General features: G+C 39.9%; 2 protein-coding genes across 2 annotated transcripts in view; one reads left to right on the top strand and one right to left on the bottom strand.

Moving 5' to 3' along the window:
• The window catches only part of LOC139924262 (plakophilin-4-like), a 29,283-nt gene extending 18,125 nt beyond the window's left edge, over positions 1-11,158 (top strand). The window contains exons 8-16 of the mRNA XM_071915261.2: positions 1-101; positions 2,849-3,025; positions 4,100-4,250; positions 5,818-6,010; positions 7,673-7,757; positions 8,496-8,613; positions 9,549-9,680; positions 9,980-10,053; positions 10,739-11,158. The exon at positions 1-101 is cut by the window's left edge and continues 94 nt beyond it. Of these exons, the coding sequence (XP_071771362.1) occupies positions 1-101; positions 2,849-3,025; positions 4,100-4,250; positions 5,818-6,010; positions 7,673-7,757; positions 8,496-8,613; positions 9,549-9,680; positions 9,980-10,053; positions 10,739-10,996 (1,289 nt within the window). The 3' untranslated portion in view covers positions 10,997-11,158. The remainder of the gene's footprint in view (positions 102-2,848; positions 3,026-4,099; positions 4,251-5,817; positions 6,011-7,672; positions 7,758-8,495; positions 8,614-9,548; positions 9,681-9,979; positions 10,054-10,738) is intronic.
• Positions 11,159-18,095: 6,937 nt separating this feature from the next.
• LOC139924254 (kinesin heavy chain-like) overlaps positions 18,096-22,500 on the bottom strand; it is a 31,270-nt gene continuing 26,865 nt past the window's right edge. The window contains exons 20-25 of the mRNA XM_071915254.2: positions 21,655-21,756; positions 21,062-21,122; positions 20,444-20,515; positions 19,680-19,784; positions 18,748-18,964; positions 18,096-18,196 (exon numbers count right to left, since the gene is read on the bottom strand). Coding sequence (XP_071771355.2) covers positions 18,096-18,196; positions 18,748-18,964; positions 19,680-19,784; positions 20,444-20,515; positions 21,062-21,122; positions 21,655-21,756 — 658 coding nt within the window. The remainder of the gene's footprint in view (positions 18,197-18,747; positions 18,965-19,679; positions 19,785-20,443; positions 20,516-21,061; positions 21,123-21,654; positions 21,757-22,500) is intronic.

A 22,500-nucleotide genomic window follows, 5' to 3' on the forward strand; every position in this document is an offset into this window, starting at 1 on the left:
ACACCCTGCTGGGCTTCTCCTCCCCGGCCAAGGAGCTGGACTACCTGTGCTGGGGCAAGAGGAGGCGCGGAAGGAAGAGGGGCGGCTGGCTGGACGACAAGGTACGAATCCTGGTCCGGAAAGTCTGGGGAAAGTCTGGGAAAAGTCTGAGGAAAGTCTGGGAAAATTCTGGGGAAAGTCTGGGGAAAGTCTGGGGAAATGCTGGGAAAAGTCTGAGGAAAGTCTGGGGAAATTCTGGGAAAAGTCTGAGGAAAGTCTGGGGAAATGCTGGGAAAAGTCTGGGAAAAGTCTGGGGAAATTCTGGGAAAAGTCTGGGGAAATTCTGGGAAAAGTCTGAGGAAAGTCTGGGGAAATGCTGGGAAAAGTCTGAGGAAAGTCTGGGGAAATTCTGGGAAAAGTCTGAGGAAAGTCTGGGAAATTCTGGGAAAAGTCTGGGGAAATTCTGGGAAAGGTCTGGGAAAAGTCTGAGGAAATCCTGGGAAAAGTCTGGGAAAAGTCTGAGGAGAGTCTGGGAAAATTCTGGGGAAAGTCTGGGAAAATTCTCTGAAAATTCTTGGCCAAGTCTGGGAAAAGTCTGGGAAAATTCTGAGGAAATTCTGGGAAAAATCTGGGGAAAGTCTGGGGAAATTCTGGGAAAAATCTGGGGAAAGTCTAGGAAGTGGATGTGATTGTTTTCAGGTCTTAAAGTCACTTTGGTATAACATGATTAGTTTCCATGTAAATGCACCTACAAGTACGTGGCGACATCAGCAGCCATTGTACATCCTAATACACTTCAATTTTTAAAAAGTCATTGTTAAAAGTCATTGACTTTTTAATAATGGAGTAAATAAAATAGTTTTTACTGAGAACAACAGTTGCACCTCTTCTAGTTTTTGTATCTTTGGCTGCAGCTGTTCACAGCTGGTTGAAGCGCTATCCTTCCCTCTCGATGGTTAGGAAATATATGAAATATTTTATATAGTTATATAGTTTATGGGCTGATCTGCTGCCGTTTCTACGTTACTGGTAGTTATCAGTTGAGGAACTATTTCAGGCACTCTACGTAATTCGACTCTAAGCGTTGTCGCTCTGAACTGTCAGTTCCAGATATCAAAATAAACAGATACTTTTTATTCAGAATTTTCTATTCCATTGAAATTTTTGTTGCAGTAGTGAGTTTATACTTAAGAACTACTATTTATGGCGAGGCTTTGAAAATGAATGGCAGTGAATTAGGTCTACTTATAGGTGTATTTACATGGGAGTAAGGCTGCTGAAAACTACTGTATATGTTATACCAAAGTGAAATATCCCTTGAAGAAGTTTTGTAATTGGACAAAAAGGTGTAGAAAATTATGAAAAAAGTTGTTCAGTCCCTATAGACACATTTTTGAAGTTGCTCACACAGAAGAATAAAGTTCAACTGTAGCGTGATCTAGTTCACATACTGATCAGCCTTTATCTGCATACATCATCTTAAACACTGTCCAAAATCTTCAAATCCAGTCAAGAAGTTAGAGTAGAAGAAGAAGAAGTAGTCAGGGTAGAATAGAAGGGGAATTTTCCCAAGGAACGTCTCGATCTGAATATCTAATTAGACAGCATGAGTAATGTTGTCGCCTGATCTGCAGCTTGGAAACACGTGTTTTCCACTCGTGTTTCTCTCATAAAACCTTTCCAAATTCCATGACTGCTTTTGAAACGGCATTGTTTCGCATCCATTTTCCCAGCGCAGCACGTCTCGCGCAAAACATACTTTCAATTTCACGGATTACGCCACCAGTCCTAACGCTTCATTCAGATTTGATCCCAGCGCTAAAACGATGCATTTGATGCCTTTCTTTGGTAAATGGAAGCACATTTCACTGCCTCAAGAAGGATTCCCCAGCGTTTGTTAATGTCATTAAGTGGAAACAGACCATAGTCGATTTATATTCTCAATAGAAATCCCCTTAGGCGAGGAGATCCTGATTTAAGAGGCTGTTTATAAAGCTTTGATGCCTTTTCATTACCTTTCAATGCCTTTAAATTATTATTGGCACTTAAAATTGGCTTGGTACCAACAGGTATTATGTTTCCAGTCTTTCCTGTAGAGTTTTTTAATAGGTTCGGGTTAGTTAACTTTGATACTGAGACCAAATTTACTCCTGGGCCAGTTAGGATGCGTTCCAGTAGGTGTTGCAGTTTATTAAGAAAGGCTTGGTATTTACATCATGATCTATGGACAGCTGTGCTATAATTGCGATTATAATTATTATTTTTTTGAGGGAGCAGGCTAAGCGATAAGGGGATGATGATACATTTTCATTGTGTTTACGTTTTTTGTAACTTTGGGGGCAATTTTTTAGGTTTGTTTAGATTCACACTGCCCAATTACAAGTGAACCAGGGCTTGTAAACAAAAGTCACATGACTCACAAGCAGCTTGTTTATTGGACAGAGTTTTGTCACCTGTCATCAAAACAAATCTGACTCCAGCTCCTGTAACTTTATCTAACATGATGGGCTTGTCTGTCTCTTCTTCTGTGGTGTTCATACCAGTTAAGAACACATGAAGAAGAAACAGCTGAATATGAGCATCAGTCCAGACTTCATTTTGTTCTGCTAGGCTTTCCAAGCATCCGTCTCCTTCTACCCATAATCCCTTGCGTTTCGGGGTGGTTTCCTGTAGTTGGAGTTGCAGTTCTCTTGTTAGAGGACTGAGACTCTCAGTGCCGTTAGTTGGTGCCACCAAGAGTTCAAAGGTCATCGCTCTCACCTGGACAAACCGACTGAACTGAAGGAAGAAACGCTGCAGAGTTTGAATGAAACGCTCCAAACATGCTTGTTGTGAACGCACTCTGACTGACTCAAATCCCTGTTCCCAGCAGTGGGACGGCGTGGGGCCGATCCCGGGTTTCTCGCAGCCTCAGCGGGGGGCGGAGCTGCTGTGGCACCCCACCGTGGTGAAGCCGTACCTCAGCCTGCTGGCGGAGAGCTCCAACCCCGCCACGCTGGAGGGCGCCGCCGGGTCGCTGCAGAACCTCTCCGCCGGGAACTGGAAGGTACCGCCGCTGTTTTTAACACTAGAGAGCAAGCAAAATATGTCTTTTAAATCACTTCTTAAGACTCCGTTTTATACGAAGGCCTTCTTTTAGTATTATTGATTTATTATTTTATCTACACCCCTTTTACCTGTGTTTTATTTGCCTCTTTTATTCAATATTTTGTTGCTTTGTTATCCATTGTTGTTACTCTTCTTATCTTTTATTTTATGGAAAGCACTTTGTAACTTTGTTTAGAAAGGTGCTATATAAATCAAGTTATTATTATTATTATTATTATTATTAAAGAAAGACACAAGCCAGGAATTTAAGCACTGAAATAACTCACCTTTCAAAATCTCCCTCCATGACTTTTCCTAGACTCACTTTCTGTGTTGTCAGATCTTCTAAATCATGCAAAGAAATAGTAGTTATCACTAATTTTATTTACCACTTACAATGAACGGCTTATTGTATGTGTATAAATATACAGCAAAGTTTTTAACTAAGTTCAGTAAAAACTTTTCACCTGGATTTAAAACTATTAATAATAAAACTTAATTTATATAGCAATTTTCAAAACAGAAGTTACAAAAAGCTTCACAAACCGGCAGTAAAAAGGAACATAGCAAAAAAAAAAAGTAAGTAAACTAAAATAAAATAGTAAATATAATAATAAAAATACATAAAGGTAAGATAAAAGAATATCAGTATAAGTAAAATTATCAAAAGGCCTTTTGGTACAAATGAGAAGTGATTTATTTTATGTAAAATGGGAAAATCAAACATAAAAAATACTTGATGTGTTTTCGTACGACAACATCGAAGCGCTCAGTCGTTTCTGTAGAAGATTTACAAAAATCACAAGTTTCTTCAACATTAGAAGCATATCGGCATTGTTGGAGGAAAACCTCTTAACTCTTTTCATGTTTTCACTTAAATTGAGGAATTACATGCTGCTCACATATCTGTAAAATAAAGTCTGAACTTTTGGATTTTCATGGAATTTCATTGTATGAATTTTTTACCACGACAAGAGTCAAGTCAACTTGTTTCAACGTGTGTGTGTGTGTGTGTGTGTGTGTGTGTGTCCAGTTCTCGGCCTACATCCGGGCGGCGGTGCGTAAGGAGAAAGGTCTTCCCATCCTGGTGGAGCTGCTGAGGATGGACAACGACCGGGTGGTTTGTTCCGTCGCCACCGCCCTGCGCAACATGGCACTGGACGGCAGGAACAAGGAGCTGATAGGTGCACACACACACACACACACACACACACACACACACATACACACACACACACACACACACACACACACACACATACGTACTGTAAATTAGGGTTGGGTTCCGTTACCCGGTTCCAGTTTCGCAAAATACCCGGATTCGTTAATCCCCAAGTTGAAGAAGTCCTCTTGCTGAATCCCCCGTCCTCTTCTGATGATGTCATACACTTGCGTCCCCAGTCTCCACTTCCCAGTGTGTTTGTCAACACGGCAGATCGACACAAGCGTTCGAAAGCGTCGGCACACTTCTCAAAATGAAATGAGAATACGGCAAACTGCAATATTTGTGGGTGAATAAGCACTTATCAATGCAGCATTGTGTAAAAGTTAAGTGTTTAGTGTGTTTAAGTGTGTGCCGTGTTTTCTTTTGTCCTTTTTCCCCCAACAAATTATGTAAAAAGGTTCGATAACAGATTTGAAAGGATTCAGGTTCAATAAGCAGATTTGAAACTGGATTCAGATTGGATAAAATGCTTTGGAACCCCAACCCTACTGTAAATACACTGGAAAACACAGGCATACACACACACACACACACACACACACACACACACACAAAACATACACATAGTGGAAGACAACACTTGATGCTGATTGGCTGAGCAGTAGAAACAGATCTACCTGAACAGGATAGCATAAACGTGTGATCAGATGTGCAAGAATTGACTTTATTCACCCAGCGGCCATTTTGAACACTCAAGGTGGGAAACTCTAGTGGAAGATTGGCAGAAAAGCATTAGGCCTACTTCAACTCATAAATGCAGACCTAACAGTTATCAAATTAGCCAGCAGCCTCTGGAAGAACAACCACAACAACTGCTTTAAGTTAGCAGGGAAGTTAGCTAGCTTACTAGCTAGTAAGCTACTAGCTAGCTACCTAGGCTAGATCTGGTCTCTACAAACCAGTAAAAATACTCTTACATTTACATTAATTCAGCCCTTAATTCATGCAAAATCCCCTTAAAATTAGTTAAGGGAGTTATGAATGGAGGAGACCCCTTAAACTCCCCTTAATGTTTGACTCCTTACTTTCTAATTTAATGTAAAATTCAGGGAGACAAGAAATTTCCATTAATAACTCATTAATAACCTGTAAACCTGCACAAAGGGCATGAAAAATCCCTTAATTACTAGTGTCTCCACAAACCAACCCATGAATAAATCCCTTATAAACCCATGATACTAACCTTACTTTTTTAAAGCCATGTTATTTTTAATGGATAATTAATGTTTATGTAATGAGAAATTAAGGACATTTCAGGGATAAAATTAAGGGGTTTGGTTTCGTAGTGGGTAGCTAGTAATAATGGACTAAATATATTTAAATGTGAACCTATATCCTGCCAGATTCATTTGTTTCAGTGTTTTTCAGAATCTGTGTTGTTTGTATGATTTTCCCAATCAAAATGGCCGCTGTGTGAATACTTTCAATAGAGCTGGAACAAAAAACTTGCGGGACAGTGAATGTTTGAGAACTGGGTCGGGACTCACCGGTCTAAACGAAGCCTGTGTCTGTGTCTCCTCCTCCAGGGAAGTACGCCATGCGGGATCTGGTGAACCGGCTGCCCGGCGGCAGCCCGTCGCTGCTGTCGGACGAGACGGTGGCGTCGGTCTGCTGCACGCTGCACGAGGTCACCAGCCGCAACATGGAGAACGCCAAAGCTTTAGCCGACAGCGGAGGCATCGAGAAGCTGGTGGACATCAGCAAAGGACGAGGGAAGGGGTACGAAACCGCGCACACTCGCTCTCTTCTTACCGCAACTCAAAAAAAGTGAAAACTAGCTTAATGTTAGTTAGTTAATGTTAGCTGGGAGCATTTTAGCAAGTAATGTAATAATCGTTTAAGTGTTTTCTATGACATTCATTGATGCAAACAACACCTCTAGTCTTTTAGCAACGTCTTCTGAGATAGCAAAGGGTTTGGAGTAGAAATATCTTACATGTCATTGTTTACAGTCTTACAAATTTTACTATTTTTGACTCAACGCCGTACCTGTTTATTGAAGAAACAGAAAACAAAGACAACGCAAACATATTTGAGTGATTATCAGACACTTGACAAAATGTGCTTACAATCCCAAAAACACTTCTGCGCTTTCTCTATTATTTGATGCGAGGGGCGGAACTGTTAAACAAATCTGTGACCGTTTTATTGGTTGGAATTTTTATTTACGCTTCCTGGTACGCGATGATGTCACTACTGAAGATTTTCCGTTTCCCAGGAAGTAAAAGTAATGAGATTTTGATATAAAAGTACAAGAAAATTACATTTTTGTCAGCAAAATCTGCGATGGTTTCATTGGTTGGAATTCTTACGTTCACCTCCTGGTACACGATGATGTCATCACTAAAGATTGTCTGTTTTCCAGGAAGTAAAAGAGAGAGATTTTTATCTAAAAATACAAGAAAAAAAAAAAAATATATATATATATATATGTATATTTTTGTCATTTTTTTGGCATAAATTATCACATAGGCGTATGGTGTGACAGAATGAGCTAAAAAGGCAAAAAAGTCATTTTTCATTTCAGTGTGACTTTAAAGGATTTTTAGGTTAACAGCATTTCACCCACAATACATGCCGAGCCTATTTTAGTTTTGGGTGTTAATGATTCTCCAAGAAATATATTTGGCCTGTTTTTTTCTTTATGAAGCATACAAAACAACTTCAAACTTAAAATATATCAGCATAACTTCTGTCTTGCAACCAGTGTCTTAAATTAGCTACTGTCCTTTAAAAAAAGTTCTGTCAGTTGTTTCGTGAAAGCATAAAAGCAGCTGTCACTTTTTGCAGATGCTGGATATCTAGTTTTGGAAGGAAACTTTGATTATAGAATACATTAGACACACCGCAAAACCTGATAGACTTGTTGAGTCACTTTGTCTCGTCTCCAGTCTTATCAAGCTTATTTTAGGATTTTTTTAGTGAAATCATCTCACTGCACTGGCAGATAATTTTGCCGGTTTCAACAAATGTGACTTTTTTCCAGGAGAATGTAACTTGTTTCAGGACATTTTCTTGGTAAAAGTGAAATTGTCTTGGAGAAAGTTTCTTGTTTCCAGATTTTCTTCATTGTTTTATGATGATTTCTTGAAAGAAGAAGTCATATTGGCATGAATCAAGTGAAATTTACTGAAACCAGCAGATTATCTGCCAGTGCAGTGAGAGAATTTGACTCAAAATATGATGAAATAAGCTGATAGGTCTGGAGACAAGAGAAAATCACAGCTTGTATATATTTTCATGAAATCTACCGTGATTCATGAGATCTTTACCTGACGAGGAGTAGTGTGACGGTGTGCACAGAGTAAACAGTGAAGAAGAAACCTTAACTATGTGTACAGATGAACAGTAACAATGTGTTTCCATGCTGTTGTGTCTCAGGTACTCGATGAAGGTTGTGAAGGCAGCAGCTCAGGTGTTGAACACTCTGTGGCAGTACAGGGAGCTGAGGAGCCTCTACAAGCAGGTCAGCACCAGCACACACACACACACACACACACACACACACACACACAAAGACAAAATACCTTTCATGGTTTCTGCTTCCTCTGCAGTGGAACTCATTGAAATGTAGCTGTTAGTTTAAAATGGTTATGCAGCAGAGGTGTGTCCAAGTCAACTTTGCTCGAGTCCCAAGTCAGTCTCAAGTCTTGAGGCACAAGTCTCAAGTCAAATCTCAAGTCTAAATGTAGAACAGCAAGTCAAGTCAGAACAAATCAAGAGTCCAGTATCAATTTAATATCTTAAAGAAAACTAAATATCTAGGACTTTTCAATGCAATATGGTTTTAATAGGATAAAAACTTGGTAAGAGCATCATGAGTTTGATTTCTATAATCAGTTTCAACTTCAATAAATTCAATCATTCCATACAAATTCAGAAAACAGAATTTAAATTCAGTCGTCCGCTGGAACAAATCTCATCACTTTCAATCTAAGTCATTTACACAAACACAAGATCTCAAGTCAAGACTTTAGAAACCTTTTAAAGTCATCAAAGTACAAGTCAGAGTCAAGTCCCAAGTCACCAGAACCCAAGTCAAGTCAAGTCTCAAGTCTTCTCTTCATGCATCAAGTCAAGTCTCAAGTAATTAAAACTGGGACTCGAGTCCAAGTCATGTGACTCGAGTCCCCGCCTCTGTTATGCAGCATCTAAAACACTCTGTGTGACTCTGACCTAACTGACCTGACCTGTGTGACCGCAGGACGGATGGAACTACACCCACTTTATCACTCCTGTCTCCACGCTGGAGCGAGACCGCTACCGGTCTCAACCCACCCTGCCCACCAGCCCCCTGCAGATGTCCCCCGTCATCCAATCAGGTGAGAGATCCAGCTAGCAAGTCGGAACTGACGACTGACATCGCTGTGCTGTGGGCTGCTGCCGCCGACTGATTTCATCTAGGGTAAAACTTTATTTTCCGGCTCCACAATTTCCTAGAAAGGAACTGTTAATTTCTTAGGAAGTTTCCTGGAAAGAAGCATGAAATGATGTAGTATTTATATATTAAATGTCAGCAGTCTGGAAAGTCGATAAGATACTGAACATTTCCTGGAAAGAACTGCAAAACTATTAATAAACTATTTACTGGAAAAATAAGAGGCAGAGGCCAATTATCAAAAGTCATTATTCATATAATAATATAGTTATTTGTTGAATTCTTAATTAATTTAAAATTTCTAATTTTCTATATAGCTACTACATCATTTCATGGTTCTGTCTTGGAAACAACAGAAGAAATTGTAGGAACTTACCAACTACCATTGAACTCTTTCTCTATTTTCCCTGTAATTAGAACAATAATTTCATGTTTTTTTCAAAGAAACTTCCTAAGAAATTAACAGTTCCTTTCTACGAAATTATTAGGAAACTGTGGACCCGGAAAATAAAGCATTAGGCTCAATATAGTGCCAATAGTTTAGCAAATGGGAAATGAGGCAACATCAGACATGACATCAACCAACGTTTCTCTGGTTGTTGAAAATTAATGGAATTCAACTGGTTTCTTGAGTTGCATCGTTCATTAAGCATTTTGCATATTAAACAGATGAAAACACTCTTTCGTTATCCTTTCCATCTAACTCCTCAACACAGCAGAAACAGGTTTTACCATGTAATGTAAATATGTGAGTGAGACAGATTTTTGTTTTGTGTGTTTTTTTATATATTAGCATTGTGTCCAAAACAAATCTCCCTTAGCAGACAATGAAGAAAATCCTACGAATTAAGGGTTTTTTCTGTTTGTTTTTTTGGTCAGGTGGTAGTGCAACATCCTCTCCAGCGATGCTCGGGATAAGAAGACACAGTTCAAACTACCAGAGGGCGCAGTCATCTATGCAACTCGACACGTATTATGGGGACAACAGTTTACACAAACGGCAGTACACAGGTCAGTAATACTTGTAGTAATGTGGCGTTCCTCAGGGATCTATGTATGGACCACTGGACTTCGTGGTCTTCTTGTCTACATGGTAGAAATGGCATAAAAGTTGAATGACGTCTTTTGAAAATGATTATTAATGCACACATTTTGTGCTTATACCCACTCCAAGCTAAAGTTGTGATCCTTAAAGAGTCTCTTTATGTCAAAATCAGGCGATTGCATGTATTGGATGAAGCAGGTGTTGTACTGTATTTAGGCTAAAGTGTTTTTTTTCTCTGTCTCTGGTGTTGTATTTTCCATTTCAGGGTCTGAGAAGAAAACCCCATATTTCATTGGGACATATTCCTCCCAATCAGGAGAGGATCTAAGAAGGTCCCAGGTGAGATAATTCAACCCTAGAATAACATTTTACTCAATTTTTTCATCACTAATAGGTTGTGTCTGCACATCCAAAAAAAAAAATCAGGTAAGATTGCAGTTCAGCCTCTAACTAGCAATCAAAAGTTTTGTGCTCTCAGAATAAATTAAATGTAAGATTGGAAAAATCTTCCATTGTTTCTAACCTCTGTTAGTCGATTGCTTAACTAAGCAGTAACAGATTATTTGATTAGAAATCAACAAAATCAACCAGACGTCTTAACTGCAGAGTGATATTATTAGATGTGAATCAGTGGTTTGTTATTCAGAAATTCAGAAATAACAGACGTCAGAATGCGTTCAATGGGTCAAATAAATATTTGAAATACTTCTCAAAGTTAGTTATAGACAACCTGAAGTACCAGGTGGGTGGGGTTTGTCTTTTAGTACAATTCTGTTTTGGGGGAGGCAAGTTTTCATTCACAGCATAGTACTCTGGTAGCTCTCAAACATTCTCTGATTGGATTAATTTGACCTGGTGCTAAATATCATTACACGTGACAAACTCCACCCACCTGGCCTGTGACGCAGGGTAAAACAAATGCTGCAAAACAAGAAAAATAGTATTTGTCCCAGATTCTTGGCCAGTCAGAAGTGAGTATTCAGCAAAGCCGTGTGATAAATAAACGTAATTTTTCTTCTGGCAGCATCCAGAGCCATTCTACGACGAGCCGGACAGGAAGAACTACAACAGCTACAGAATGTACCTGTCGTCCCCGCAAGGCTACGGGGAGGAGCAGTACGAGGACGAGCCGGTGCACCTGACCCCGTCCTCCCCCGAGGGCTACGCCAGCCAGTCCCTCAGATTCAAAGCCAACACAAACTACGTGGACTTCTACTCCACCACACGGAGGCCTTCCAACAGGGCGAACAAGTACACCGGCTCCCCCGACTCCTGGGTGTAGAGAGCCAAACGGACGCCGCGCCGCGTACGTTTCGCTCCAGCGTTCGGCCGTTCGTTCCCGCGGGTGTTTGTGTGTGGGGAGCGCACGTGGGGTTACGCTGTGTGCTTGTGCGAAAGTTTGAGAATGCATGTGAATCTGTGTTGAAACTGTACTGACCGACCAGAGCCGGGTTTCCAAACAAGCATCTTTCGACCAAAGTTAGTTTTTGTGCCGTTGTAAGTGAACGGCGCGAAGGTGAACTCGGAAGAAAAGATGCTTTCGTGACAAACCCAACCCAAACTTTGTTGTTTACCAGAGTGTTTGTAACGTCGACTGAAGTTTTTTTTCTTCTCTGCAGTAAAGTGTGCAGTGTGTGTTGGCTTTATAACATAAATATTGTCCGCCAGCATCTTGAATGCGAGAGAAAAGGAACTTATTGCAGCTGTAGATCCTGTGAAAACACCACAACTGGGTCAAATACTATTTGCGAATAATTCTTTGCATTTATTTTAACCTGCTTGGACTTATATAGGAAAATATAATGAGTGCCACAAAGTTCAGACAGTCAATTTAGCATTCTGTCCTCTGAATTAGTTCTATCTGGTGCAGTAAACCAAAACTACATGGTATTCCAAGCAGGGTAAAACATGCTCTAGATATTATTTTCTCATATTATTTGACCCAGGTCCGGAAAAGACAAGCTTACGGAGGAGCGTCTTCGCTCTTGGGGCCTCTAAAGACTCAGAGAACCAGGGTTACATCAGGAACCCGTCGCTTTTCTGTATGTTGGCCAAAAGTGCAGTATACCATAAAGTGTGTGAAATATGTGAAAAACACGTGAACAACTATTTGTACAGATACAATGGTTTAACTGTCTTGTTACATTGTTGTACTCAATATGTAGAACTTTATATGTGATTGTGTGAAGAAGATTTTTCTATTATTTATTGATTTTATTTTTATTAATTTACTTGTGACCTGACCAAAATACCCCATTTGTCTGTTCTGTCCAAAACTGATAATGATAATGTGCAATGTTACAGAGGGAAATATATGTATAGGGATTAAAGATTATATCATGGCAAGATATCTTCAGACTCATTTTGAAACAAAACAACAAAATAAGCAAAACAACAACAAAAACTTAAAGTTAAATAGATATATCTTTATTATAGTTTTAATTGCATCAATTGAAGGTATGTTCAGAGTTATGATGCCACAGCCAAAAGGAACAAAGGGGACTTGGTGGATTATTTAAAAAGAAAAAATTGCAAATCTCAAAATGTACATCATGATGAGGTAAATGCACGGCGTTTTTTGCAAATGCTCACATCCGGTTACAACCACTGTTTAGCGCAGCGTTGGCTCAGTTTGTCCTCATGTCCCTGAGCATGCCTTTAACACAAGCTCTCCATGCATTTATATTCGTTTATTAGTCACATACAGCAGGCTCTCCTTCAGTCTGACTGTGGCTGTCCAGCTCAGTTAAAACAGCCAGGATCAAACGAACAACTGACAGCCAGTTTACATAGAAACATTGAATAAATAAGTAGATAAATAGGCTTAGAGCGGTGATGCACACGGCAATTTATCGGGGAAACGCAACAGGCAACAAAGTGAGCCACGGGTCAAAAATGTATCCAAATGTCATCTAGTCTCATATTCAGCCTTCAGATCTTATTGTTCTTAAACCAAGAGAAACATTCTGCAGTGAGGAGAGATAACTCCACTTGTTTCCAATGCAGCTTCACTTGTTTCAGGAGTTTTCTAGAACAGAGTGTCAGTCTGTTGAAACCAGTCAGAATAAGGCAGATCACTGCACTGCTGTCAAGAAAATGACTCTTGATTCTACTAAATTCTTCAAACAAGTCGATTTGCATTGGAAACAAGAGAAACTATCAAACCTCACTGGCAGATTTTTCCACTTATTTTAAGAAAATTACAATTTTAGGACTCAATAATAGACCAAATGACTTGTTAAGATGGAGATTTTTTGCAGTGATTTTTTGCAGAGTTTCCTGGCAACATGTTGTTGCTGTGATTAAAGCAGCAACGCTGAGGCAACTCCTTGGGTTCTGTTGCCCAAAAAAGTTGCCCTGTGTAGCACCGCCCTTAGCAACTAAAAGTATCATCTTGCTTTAACGAAGGAAATATTCATTGAGATCATTATGTACATTCAAAAACATGCTCAACTTGCAGCACAGACATCCAGCGTTTCCTTGATGAGAGGGAAGATGGGTGTCATCCATTACAATCTGTTTATTTTGAAAGAGGAATTCCACTGGATTGAAATTACTTTTAGGGTGTTATTCTGCAAAAGCATGGACAGTCACGTATCTGTACCGACATTAAATATAAATTAATTTCTTAATTTCTGAAGCTGCTGAACAGAAGTGCAGAAAAGTCAGCGGTATTTCCCCTTAACAGACGGCTCAGTGTTCATTTGTTAGGAAGAATCAGAAGTCTGGTTCGTCTCGTTCAGATGTTTCTGAGGGTTTCTGAAGGCACAAGGTGTGGCAGAATAAACAAAACCTTTCGGCCAATCAGAGGGATCGTTATCCGAGGTTGCATAGAGCTCAACAGTGACCGCCCACTTTTGAACGGCTCCGGTTCCAGGAAGCAAAAAAAATTGGAAAACAGAAAAAAAAGGCAAAGTTTTTGTTTTTTTTCGTTTCACAATTATTATTTTTTTTGCTCCGAATCAAATGTTTTATGGTCACGATTCATCTCGTAGTCGGTTGGCTTGGTTACAGGCTTAAAACTCTTTATATAAGGATTTTCTGAAACGTCAATGGAGGAATGAATGGGAAATTCACTTCCTGGAACCGGAGCCGTTCAAAAGTGGGCGGTCACTGTTGAGCTCTATTGTGACGAGAATTGGAAAAAGTCTCAGTTTCTTGCAGGCGATTTAGTTTTGCTTTAGACTGAGAGAAATGCATCGCTCTGTCCCAGTCTGTCTGTAAAAACTCTGACTGGCTGATCAGCAGCTTCACAGCTGAGGAACAGACTGATGCAACTCTCCTCACCCTGAAATATTATTATATTATATTACAGCAAAACTTAACAGCAGCGCCAAAGTGAGAGATTTGGGATTTTAGAGTTTAGAAGTGATGTAAGTGTCAAATATGCTGGTTTAGGATTCAGTTTGTCACATTTTGTTTTGCTGTTGAACGCAACTCCATCTCTAAACGATTCCTGTCAAACCAACCAAACCCCACCTACTCACACGATTCAAATACCAATTATGATTTGATCATGGCAACTTTTGAGAAAATACTTCTATCCTCGACAAGTTATTTCTTCTAGGATTGGGTCTTAAAATCTTGTGATAAATCTGCCAAATTGGAACGATAATTTAACTTAACTAACTTGTTTTAAGGATTTTCTTGAAGCAAGTGACATTCAAATTCTTAAAACGAGTTGATTTGCATCGGAAACAAGTGGAATTAACTCATCACACTGGCATGAAAAATAAGACTTTTAAGACTCAATACCAGACTAAACTAGACTTGTAAGATGTTTATTGTTTCTGACCAAAGACGTTCAACAAAAATCTACTTGAACTGTCTCTCTTCTGCAGGATTTTTGAGTTGGGGGCGGAAATAAAAAGCAATGTTGTAATTTTTGCCACATTTTCTGAACATTTGGTCGAGTGGATTGTACTTAGACGAAATCATCTATCACGCAAACCGGACTGCGGCACCGCCCCCCCCGAGTCTAGGAAGCATCTGATTGGCTGGTCAGCGTCCCTGCAGGCGTTACGGTGGAACACAGTCCGTCACAAGTCCTTCCTGCTTTACAACAGCACCGCCAAACTGTGAGAACATCCAGTTCCCTCTCACTTTACATGAGATTGTCTATTACTTATGTGTGAGATGTCTTTATTGTCGATAACTAAATCTTGGCCTGAACTCAGTGGGATTGCAAGGGATAAATAAAGACTAAATTAAATTAAAAGACAGTAAAACAACAAACAGATAAACAACTGAATCGATCAGTCTGTACCTCTAAAATAAAACGGCGAATGGAAAAACAATTTATGGTAAATGAAAAGTGCGGGGTCAGGTATTGCAAATGCTTTAAGGTAATGCTTTTGGGAAGGGTTGATGGCTTGGCTTTAGTGATTCAAAGAGCTGCTTTGATTTATATTACCCCTCTTTACTGGTCCTGTCCATAAAGTTCGGATTCTCTTCACACTAGAGAATTTTTTTTAGGAATTTAGAGCACTTCAGTCACCAAATTACACCCAGTGTATTAGAGGAATTTGTTTCTCGGTGTGTAAAGTAGTGCAAAATAAATAGTGAGAGTTCTCAGATTATGGATAAACTGAAAATTGAATACATGTCTAATTACAAAGTGTTGAAAAAGACAGGTTTTGGGGTTGATTTCTGGAGAGTCCTTTGGCTGTTAGGACTGGACTGGAGAGGAGAACGCAGGCAAAGAAGAGGTAAGTAGCTCTATAGAGAAGAAGCTGATGAGATTTTGGATCAATCAGTGTGATCCACAACAAGGATCCAGGTTGAAAAAATGGCCAGAATTACGCTTTAACTTCAGACTTCCCTGCCACCCCAACGTCTGCTCATCTTGATAGCAATGAGGAACCCAAAGACTTGGCATTAGCTTCACTGGCACTAGGTACAGTTCACCCCCCAAAAAAAGTGAATATAAGCTTATATGTACACTGATTTAAAGAGCAACTAAACCTCAAACCCAGATCTGTGTAAAGCCTGACATCTAATGGTAAAAAGCATGCTACTGAAATGTCCATCTTCTATTGGCTGATCTTTGGTGCCCACTTGTTGTACTCTATAGAAGGTGACATCATCATCTGGCACCAAAGATCAGCCAATAGAAGATGGAACATTTCAGTAGCATGCTTTTTACCATTAGATGTCAGGCTTTACACAGATTTGGGGTTTAGTTCGTCTTCAAGAGCGACGCCTTCATTCATGAAGATACAACTCTGTCACTGTCATGTACATTATGCTATAAACTTACAATGCCCTTCAAGCACGGGGAGGCAGTACAAACATTCAGGCGCGGTATATAAATCCAGAGATATGGAGGTATGTGCAAATCATAAGTGCAGTAAAGTAACAGTGCAAAGTTTCAGTGCAGGTGGTGTTTTCGTTTTCCCCTGGAAGAAGAACTGGGCATATTCTACTCTAAAGCCTCTAAAGCCATCACCACTTCTAACTCATCTCTAAATCCTTCAGAGAAAAACTCTCAGGGCCTCATTTATAAAAAAAAAAAAAAATGAAAAAAATGATGAGGAGAACAAATCAATATCTATGATCATCTGTGATTGCGGTTTTGTTGATGAACCAAATCTTCACCCAACCTCATTTCATAACATTTGTATCTTTGAAAATGATAATGAGTTTTAGCTTTTGATACATTACAGAAAATTGGAGGAAATCAATGCAACTGGCTGATATTGATCGATTTTTCATGAGAATGTGTGTGTGAGAACCTTTTATAAATGAGGCCTCTGATGTCTACATTCAGCAAAATGAAATGTGGTTACGATACATTAATGTTTCATATCAATATATACATTTCTGGAGGATGTTTCTGTGGGTGGGCGGGCTTTTCTCCGAGAGGTGACAGTCTGTCGTGGTGGCCTCCTATTGGTGCTTCAAGAGGAGGGGCGGGGCATATGGTTCCAAGTAGGAAGTGGGTGGTGGACATGCTTTGAGTTGTTTGTGGTCCGTCTGCAAGAAGGAGCAAAGGTCCAGTTTTACTGAGATGAACGCCGTCAGTTCTCTTGCTGCAGGATTTGTGGCTTCATATCGGTTTTAAAATCTAATGTCAGATTTCAGAATCAGAGTTTAGGAAATTGCGTTGGTGAAATTGGTGCAGAGTCACACACGCAGAGTTCACGACGATGCCGAAGTTAGCTACTTATTCGTAGGCTGTCTGTGGACGAATTGATTTTTTCGAACAGAAGGTTTCCTCTGCATTTAGAATGTTTTTTGCCTCATATATTAGAATTTTTGGAAAAATACAAATGTTCTCTAACAGACAGGACCTCGACTTTTTAATAATTATGTTTAGGTGTTGACCCAAACAGTTTTTCATAGTTTAATTGACAACTGTTGTGTATAGTTGTGATTGCACTTACTGCCTATTTGCTATGGCCCTAAATCTTGATTATCAAAACGTCTCAAGAATCTGACACTGGGGCATTACAGACAATGAAATAGAGTATCAAAATCCAGAATTATGAGCAATTTTACTGTAGCGTTAATGTACTATGACCCCCTGAACATGGCAAAAAACACCTGTTCGAAAAAAACGATTCGTCCACAGACAGCCCACGAACAAGCAGCTGCAGGTAAGTAGCCAACTTCAGCGTTGTGAGTTCACGTCATAGCAGATATGAATATGTTGGAATTTTTTGGAGGCACTAATATCTCGGCAATCCAAGGTAATAAAAATCTAAAATATCAGTTATATTCACGCTAATACAAACAACTGCGCTTAAGAAAAGCGAGCAGCAATATCTACTGCAGTTATAGCTGATTTTAAATTCATAAATAAAAATTATTTTGGATGTGGGGGTTCGAACAAGTTAAACAGCTGAACGCTAACAGCTAACTAGCTACCATTCGGCTGTGATGCTATCCTCAGAGCTGAGTGGTAGCTAGTTAGCTGTTAGCTACTAGCATGCTAGTTAGCTAGTATTGCTGATTGAGTGAAGCTGCGCTGCATCTCTTCTTTGCTTATTTTTGTCCTCTGACAGCAGTGTTGTATAAAACTGGATGATGTCACTCTGCCACGATTAGAGACTCCTCCATGTTGGACTTTCTTTCAGAGGTCAACATGCCCAAAGCGACGTTTCTATTGGCCGGCTGTGCGAATTCGCAGGTCAAAGTTCACCACACGTGAACTCTGAACACGGGAAATAATGTTTTCGCCCTTCACCTGGTTCTCAGTGAAAGAGAAGCGAAGCAAAATTTTTAGTGCATCGTCTGATTTGAAATCTAAACCCTTGGCTTTTGCCCTTTAAAACACACAAAAAAGTAGCGACGAATATTTTGTACATCCAATTTCCCTTTCTGCAAATGATGAACGTGAACACATTCCTCTCCAACAGTACTTACACCAGGCGGTAGGTTTACTTGTTGTGGTTGTAGTTGTGGCTGTAGAGGCCTCCGGCTCTGATGGAGCTGCTGATGGGGGAAGACAGCGGGTGATGGCCGGGCCGGATGGGCTTAGCTGAAACACACAAATCAACCATTGAGTAATATATTGTTTTTCATATGTTATTTAATGGAAATACATGCAAGTAGTTAATTTATTCTTCATCCTATTTGCAGTTAGATTACTTAACTGGTGGATGAAATTATGTGTTATGACTCTTGTGGCTGTTTAAGGTGCCTGTATTTTGTGATGAGTGACTTTTTATTTCCCTATACTTCCCCTCCTCATTATACAGTATGTTATGGTAAATATAACTATAAATATAAATACTAAAATGGCTGATGACACATTGGTTAAGACGCCTGACTCTTGACTCTCGGTAAAGACGAAATTTCAAGGGGAAACAACTACCAACTCTCTCTTTTTAAAGAAAAGGCATATATAAGATTATTTTTTGGTGTTTTTTGCCTTTACTAGAAAGTGGAGACAGGAGGCAGGAAAGATTGGGGTACAGAGAGAGGAGGATGACATGCCACAAAGGTCTTGGGACACCCCGAAAAAGTGATATTTTCTTTTAATAACGTCCAAAGTGAATTGAACCCCAACCCGGTGAGTCCCGGCCTCACCGATCTGCGCCGAGTGTCCCCTCCTGGCCATGTTCTTGGCCCGGACGGCCTCTTTGATGCGGTCCACCTCCTGCTGGTAGCGCTTGCGGTCCCTCATGGCGTTCTCCTTGGCCTCCTTCAGGGCGTTCTCCAGGGCTTTCACCCGCTCCGCCGTGGCGCGAAGACGCTTCTCCAGCTTGGGGAGTTCGCAGCGAAGATCCGCGTTGTCGCGAACCAGCTGGAGGGGGAAGCGGAGAGAAGAGGGGAGGAGAGGCGGGGGGTTAGATTTGAAGACGGGTGTGTTATCCCGCGTTCACACTGTGGCCTAAAGAAAGATGTCAGTCTAACACAAAGGCAATCTACCTTCTCGTTGCCATGGTGATTTTGATAAACAAGAGTATTCCAATCCGTTAAAGTCCCCCATGAAATGAACTCCCATCACTTTTACTTTCTGGAAAACACAGTATCTCTCACGGTGACCCTCACGCTGCACCAGGAGGCGTAAATATACATTTCTAACCAATAAAACCATCAGATTTTTGAACAGTCCCGCCCCCTTCCGCACCCCTCCCATCAAACCAAACTGCCTCTCTCTCCCTCCCTGTGTTACGTCCCGCCCCGACTTCCTGTGTCACCAAGAAATACATCAAATCAAGGAAGTAAAGACGCCGTTTCGTGGGGTCTTTAAATGGTATTGTGTGACTGTTCAGATCATGTCTATATTTTATATATTATTAAAGATGATTCACGTTGTAAATGAAAAGGAAGCCAAGTAGGGAATGGGAATTGCTCAGCCAAACCTGAATTTGGCATATTTTCAAAGAAGAAGAGAGAAGAATTATTCAATATTTTATCTTCATTGGAAGAGGAGACAAGAAGAGCAGGTGAAACATCTGAGTTTTCAGCACCCGGTCCTGGTCTAAGACTTGGTAGCGATGGTTTCGGCTCAGCACCTGCTTGTGGACCTTGGTGAGCTGCTCCAGGTTATTCTCCAGGAAAGAGATCTTCTGTTTCTGGGCGACGCTGCCGACTCCTTCCTCACAGTCCAGCTCTGCACTCTGAACACAGCGAGGTTATTATCGTTAACGAAAACTAGGTGTGAAAAAACGTTTTCGTTAACTGAAATAAAAATAAAAACGAGGCTTTACAAAAAAACGATAACTAACTGAAACTGTATTGTGTGTTTACAAAACTAACTAAAATAAACTAAAATTATAGAGAAAATGTCTTTAGTTTTTGTCTTTGTCAATTTATTTAATACATAAGCCTAGTATTTTGGGTGGATATGAAATCTATCTTCCAATTTTTTTTTTTTTTATCTGACAAATACCCCATGGGGTATTTGTAATAAAAAAAAATTTTTTTAGTGATAAATAAATAAATACAATTTCAGTGTTAGTTTTAGTCTTTTTTTGTAATATTATTACAAAAAAAGACTAAAACTAACACTAAAACTAATAAAAACGAAACTAAAACTAAGCATTTTCAAAAAATAAAAACTAAACGAAACTAGCAAACACGCTTTAAAAAACGAATTAAAACTAAACTGAAATTGAAAACAAAAAGTCAAAACGAAATAAAAATAAAAACTAATGAAAAACGCAAAACTAATAATAACCTTGGGACACACACAGGCAGATTAAAAGTGCTTAAACAAACCCGGAAAACAATTTTAACAGTGATGCTAAGAACAGATGACCCGGAGAAGCCGGCGTACCTTCTTGACCCGCGTGGTCAGGTCCTGAATGAAGAGTTTGCGCAGGTTGTGTAGAGTCTGCAGCTCCTTGGCCTGAGGAGAGCAAAGAGACGACTGTGATGGTTAAAATACAAATAAAACACAAGTCTTCAATCTGCTGTACAGAACTCATCCACCCATCCATTTCATTCCACATTATAACTCATAATTTATTCCATGCAGGTCATTGTTTGTCTCTGAACTCTCGCTTTCATCAACTTTCTTTGTTTTTTCATTATTATTTTCATTTTCCTTTTAAATGCTTCTTGTAACTTTCCGTATGTATGTCTCATGTATGTCCTATTTGTGTGTATTTTTGTGTGTTTTTATTATTTTACTGTGAAGCACTTTGCATAAGAAAAGTGCTATGGAAATAAAGCCTATTGATATTATTATTATTATTATTATTATCTTCCTTTCCCTTGGGACATTAAATGGTAGCACATTTCAAATGTTGAAGAGAAATATAAAGGGTGGTGTGTACAGTTTACTGTCTGTATGTCACTAAGACAAATTCCTGGATATTGATTTCATACTTGCAGATTAAAGTGATTTTATTTGATCCTAATTCTGAATTAGGATTAGACTGATGTGACTCACCACAGTCTCCTCCAGACCCTTCAGGTCCTCTCTGGCCTGTTCCCTCTCTTCGTTCAGCAAACTGGAGAGAGAGAGAGAGGGAGAGAGAGAGAGAGAGAGAGAGGGAGAGAGCGGGAGAGAGGGAGAGAGAGCAGGAGAGAGAGGGAGAGAGAGAGAGAGAGAGAGAGAGAGAGAGGGAGAGAGAGGGAGAGAGAGAGAGAGAGAGAGAGAGAGCAGGAGAGAGAGGGAGAGAGAGAGAGAGAGAGAGAGAGAGAGAGGGAGAGAGAGGGAGAGAGCGGGAGAGAGGGAGAGAGAGCAGGAGAGAGAGAGCGGGAGAGAGGGAGAGAGCAGGAGAGAGGGAGAGAGAGAGAGAGCGGGAGAGAGAGAGGGAGAGAGAGAGAGAGCGGGAGAGAGGGAGAGAGAGCAGGAGAGAGAGAGAGGGAGAGAGAGAGGGAGAGAGCAGGAGAGAGAGAGAGGAAGAGAGAGAGAGAGGAAGAGAGAGAGAGCAGGAGAGAGAGAGAGAGGGAGAGAGAAAGAGAGAGAGAGGCAGAACCAAGTCAGCTCTGCTTGAGTGTAAAAGTTCTGAGTGATTTTGCAGACCGGTCGGTTCCTACATTAGTTTCTGGAGCTTGGAGTCCTTCTCCTGTTCTTCAGCCTTCAGTTTGTCGTAGTCTGACATGAGTCTCTCCTGCTCCAGTAACAAACCCTGGTTCAGACTGAGAGAGAGAGAGAGAGAGAGAGAGAGAGAGAGGGACAGAGAGAGAGAGAGAGAGAGAGACAGAGAGAGAGAGAGAGAGAGACAGAGAGACAGAGAGAGAGAGAGAGATTAACATTCACATTTATATAAAAATATAAATGTTTTGTTTTTGTTTCCAATTTTATTGAAGACTGACACTTTTGTTCATATGTATGTGTATGTACTGCAATAATAAATAGTTATATGTACAGTAATGTTAAAAAAATATATATATAAAATGCTGATATTATCATTATTATTCACAAATATTCAATGTAAAGAAGACTCTGATATGTTGTATAATTTATACAACATATTTTCTTATATTATTTTGCCCTACATGTGTTGTATATGTTTTGTTGCTGTATGCTTTATATGTATGTCGTGCCAATAAAGCTGATTGAATTGATTAATTAATGAAAAGTATTAGAGAGAGAGATTAAGAGTTTTCTTCCAAAATGAGAACAATCCAATCTGTTTTATAAACAGCGATGCAGCAGCAAATAAAAAGTTTAAACTCTGACTGCCAGTTGGTGATCAGCATGCCACAAACAACCACCAGCAGCAACAAATCAATTATACTTTAGGAAAATCTTAAAACATCCTCATCCTCATCCTCAGTTAAATCCTGCTGACTGTGATGTTTACTATGAATTTCCGTCATGAAGATTTACGTCAGGCTCCAAAAAAAAAGGTGGATAAACCCAAATCTGCAAATAAAAAG

This window comes from Centroberyx gerrardi, chromosome 21, assembly GCF_048128805.1.
Source record: "Centroberyx gerrardi isolate f3 chromosome 21, fCenGer3.hap1.cur.20231027, whole genome shotgun sequence".
NCBI classification, from domain to species: domain Eukaryota; kingdom Metazoa; phylum Chordata; class Actinopteri; order Beryciformes; family Berycidae; genus Centroberyx; species Centroberyx gerrardi.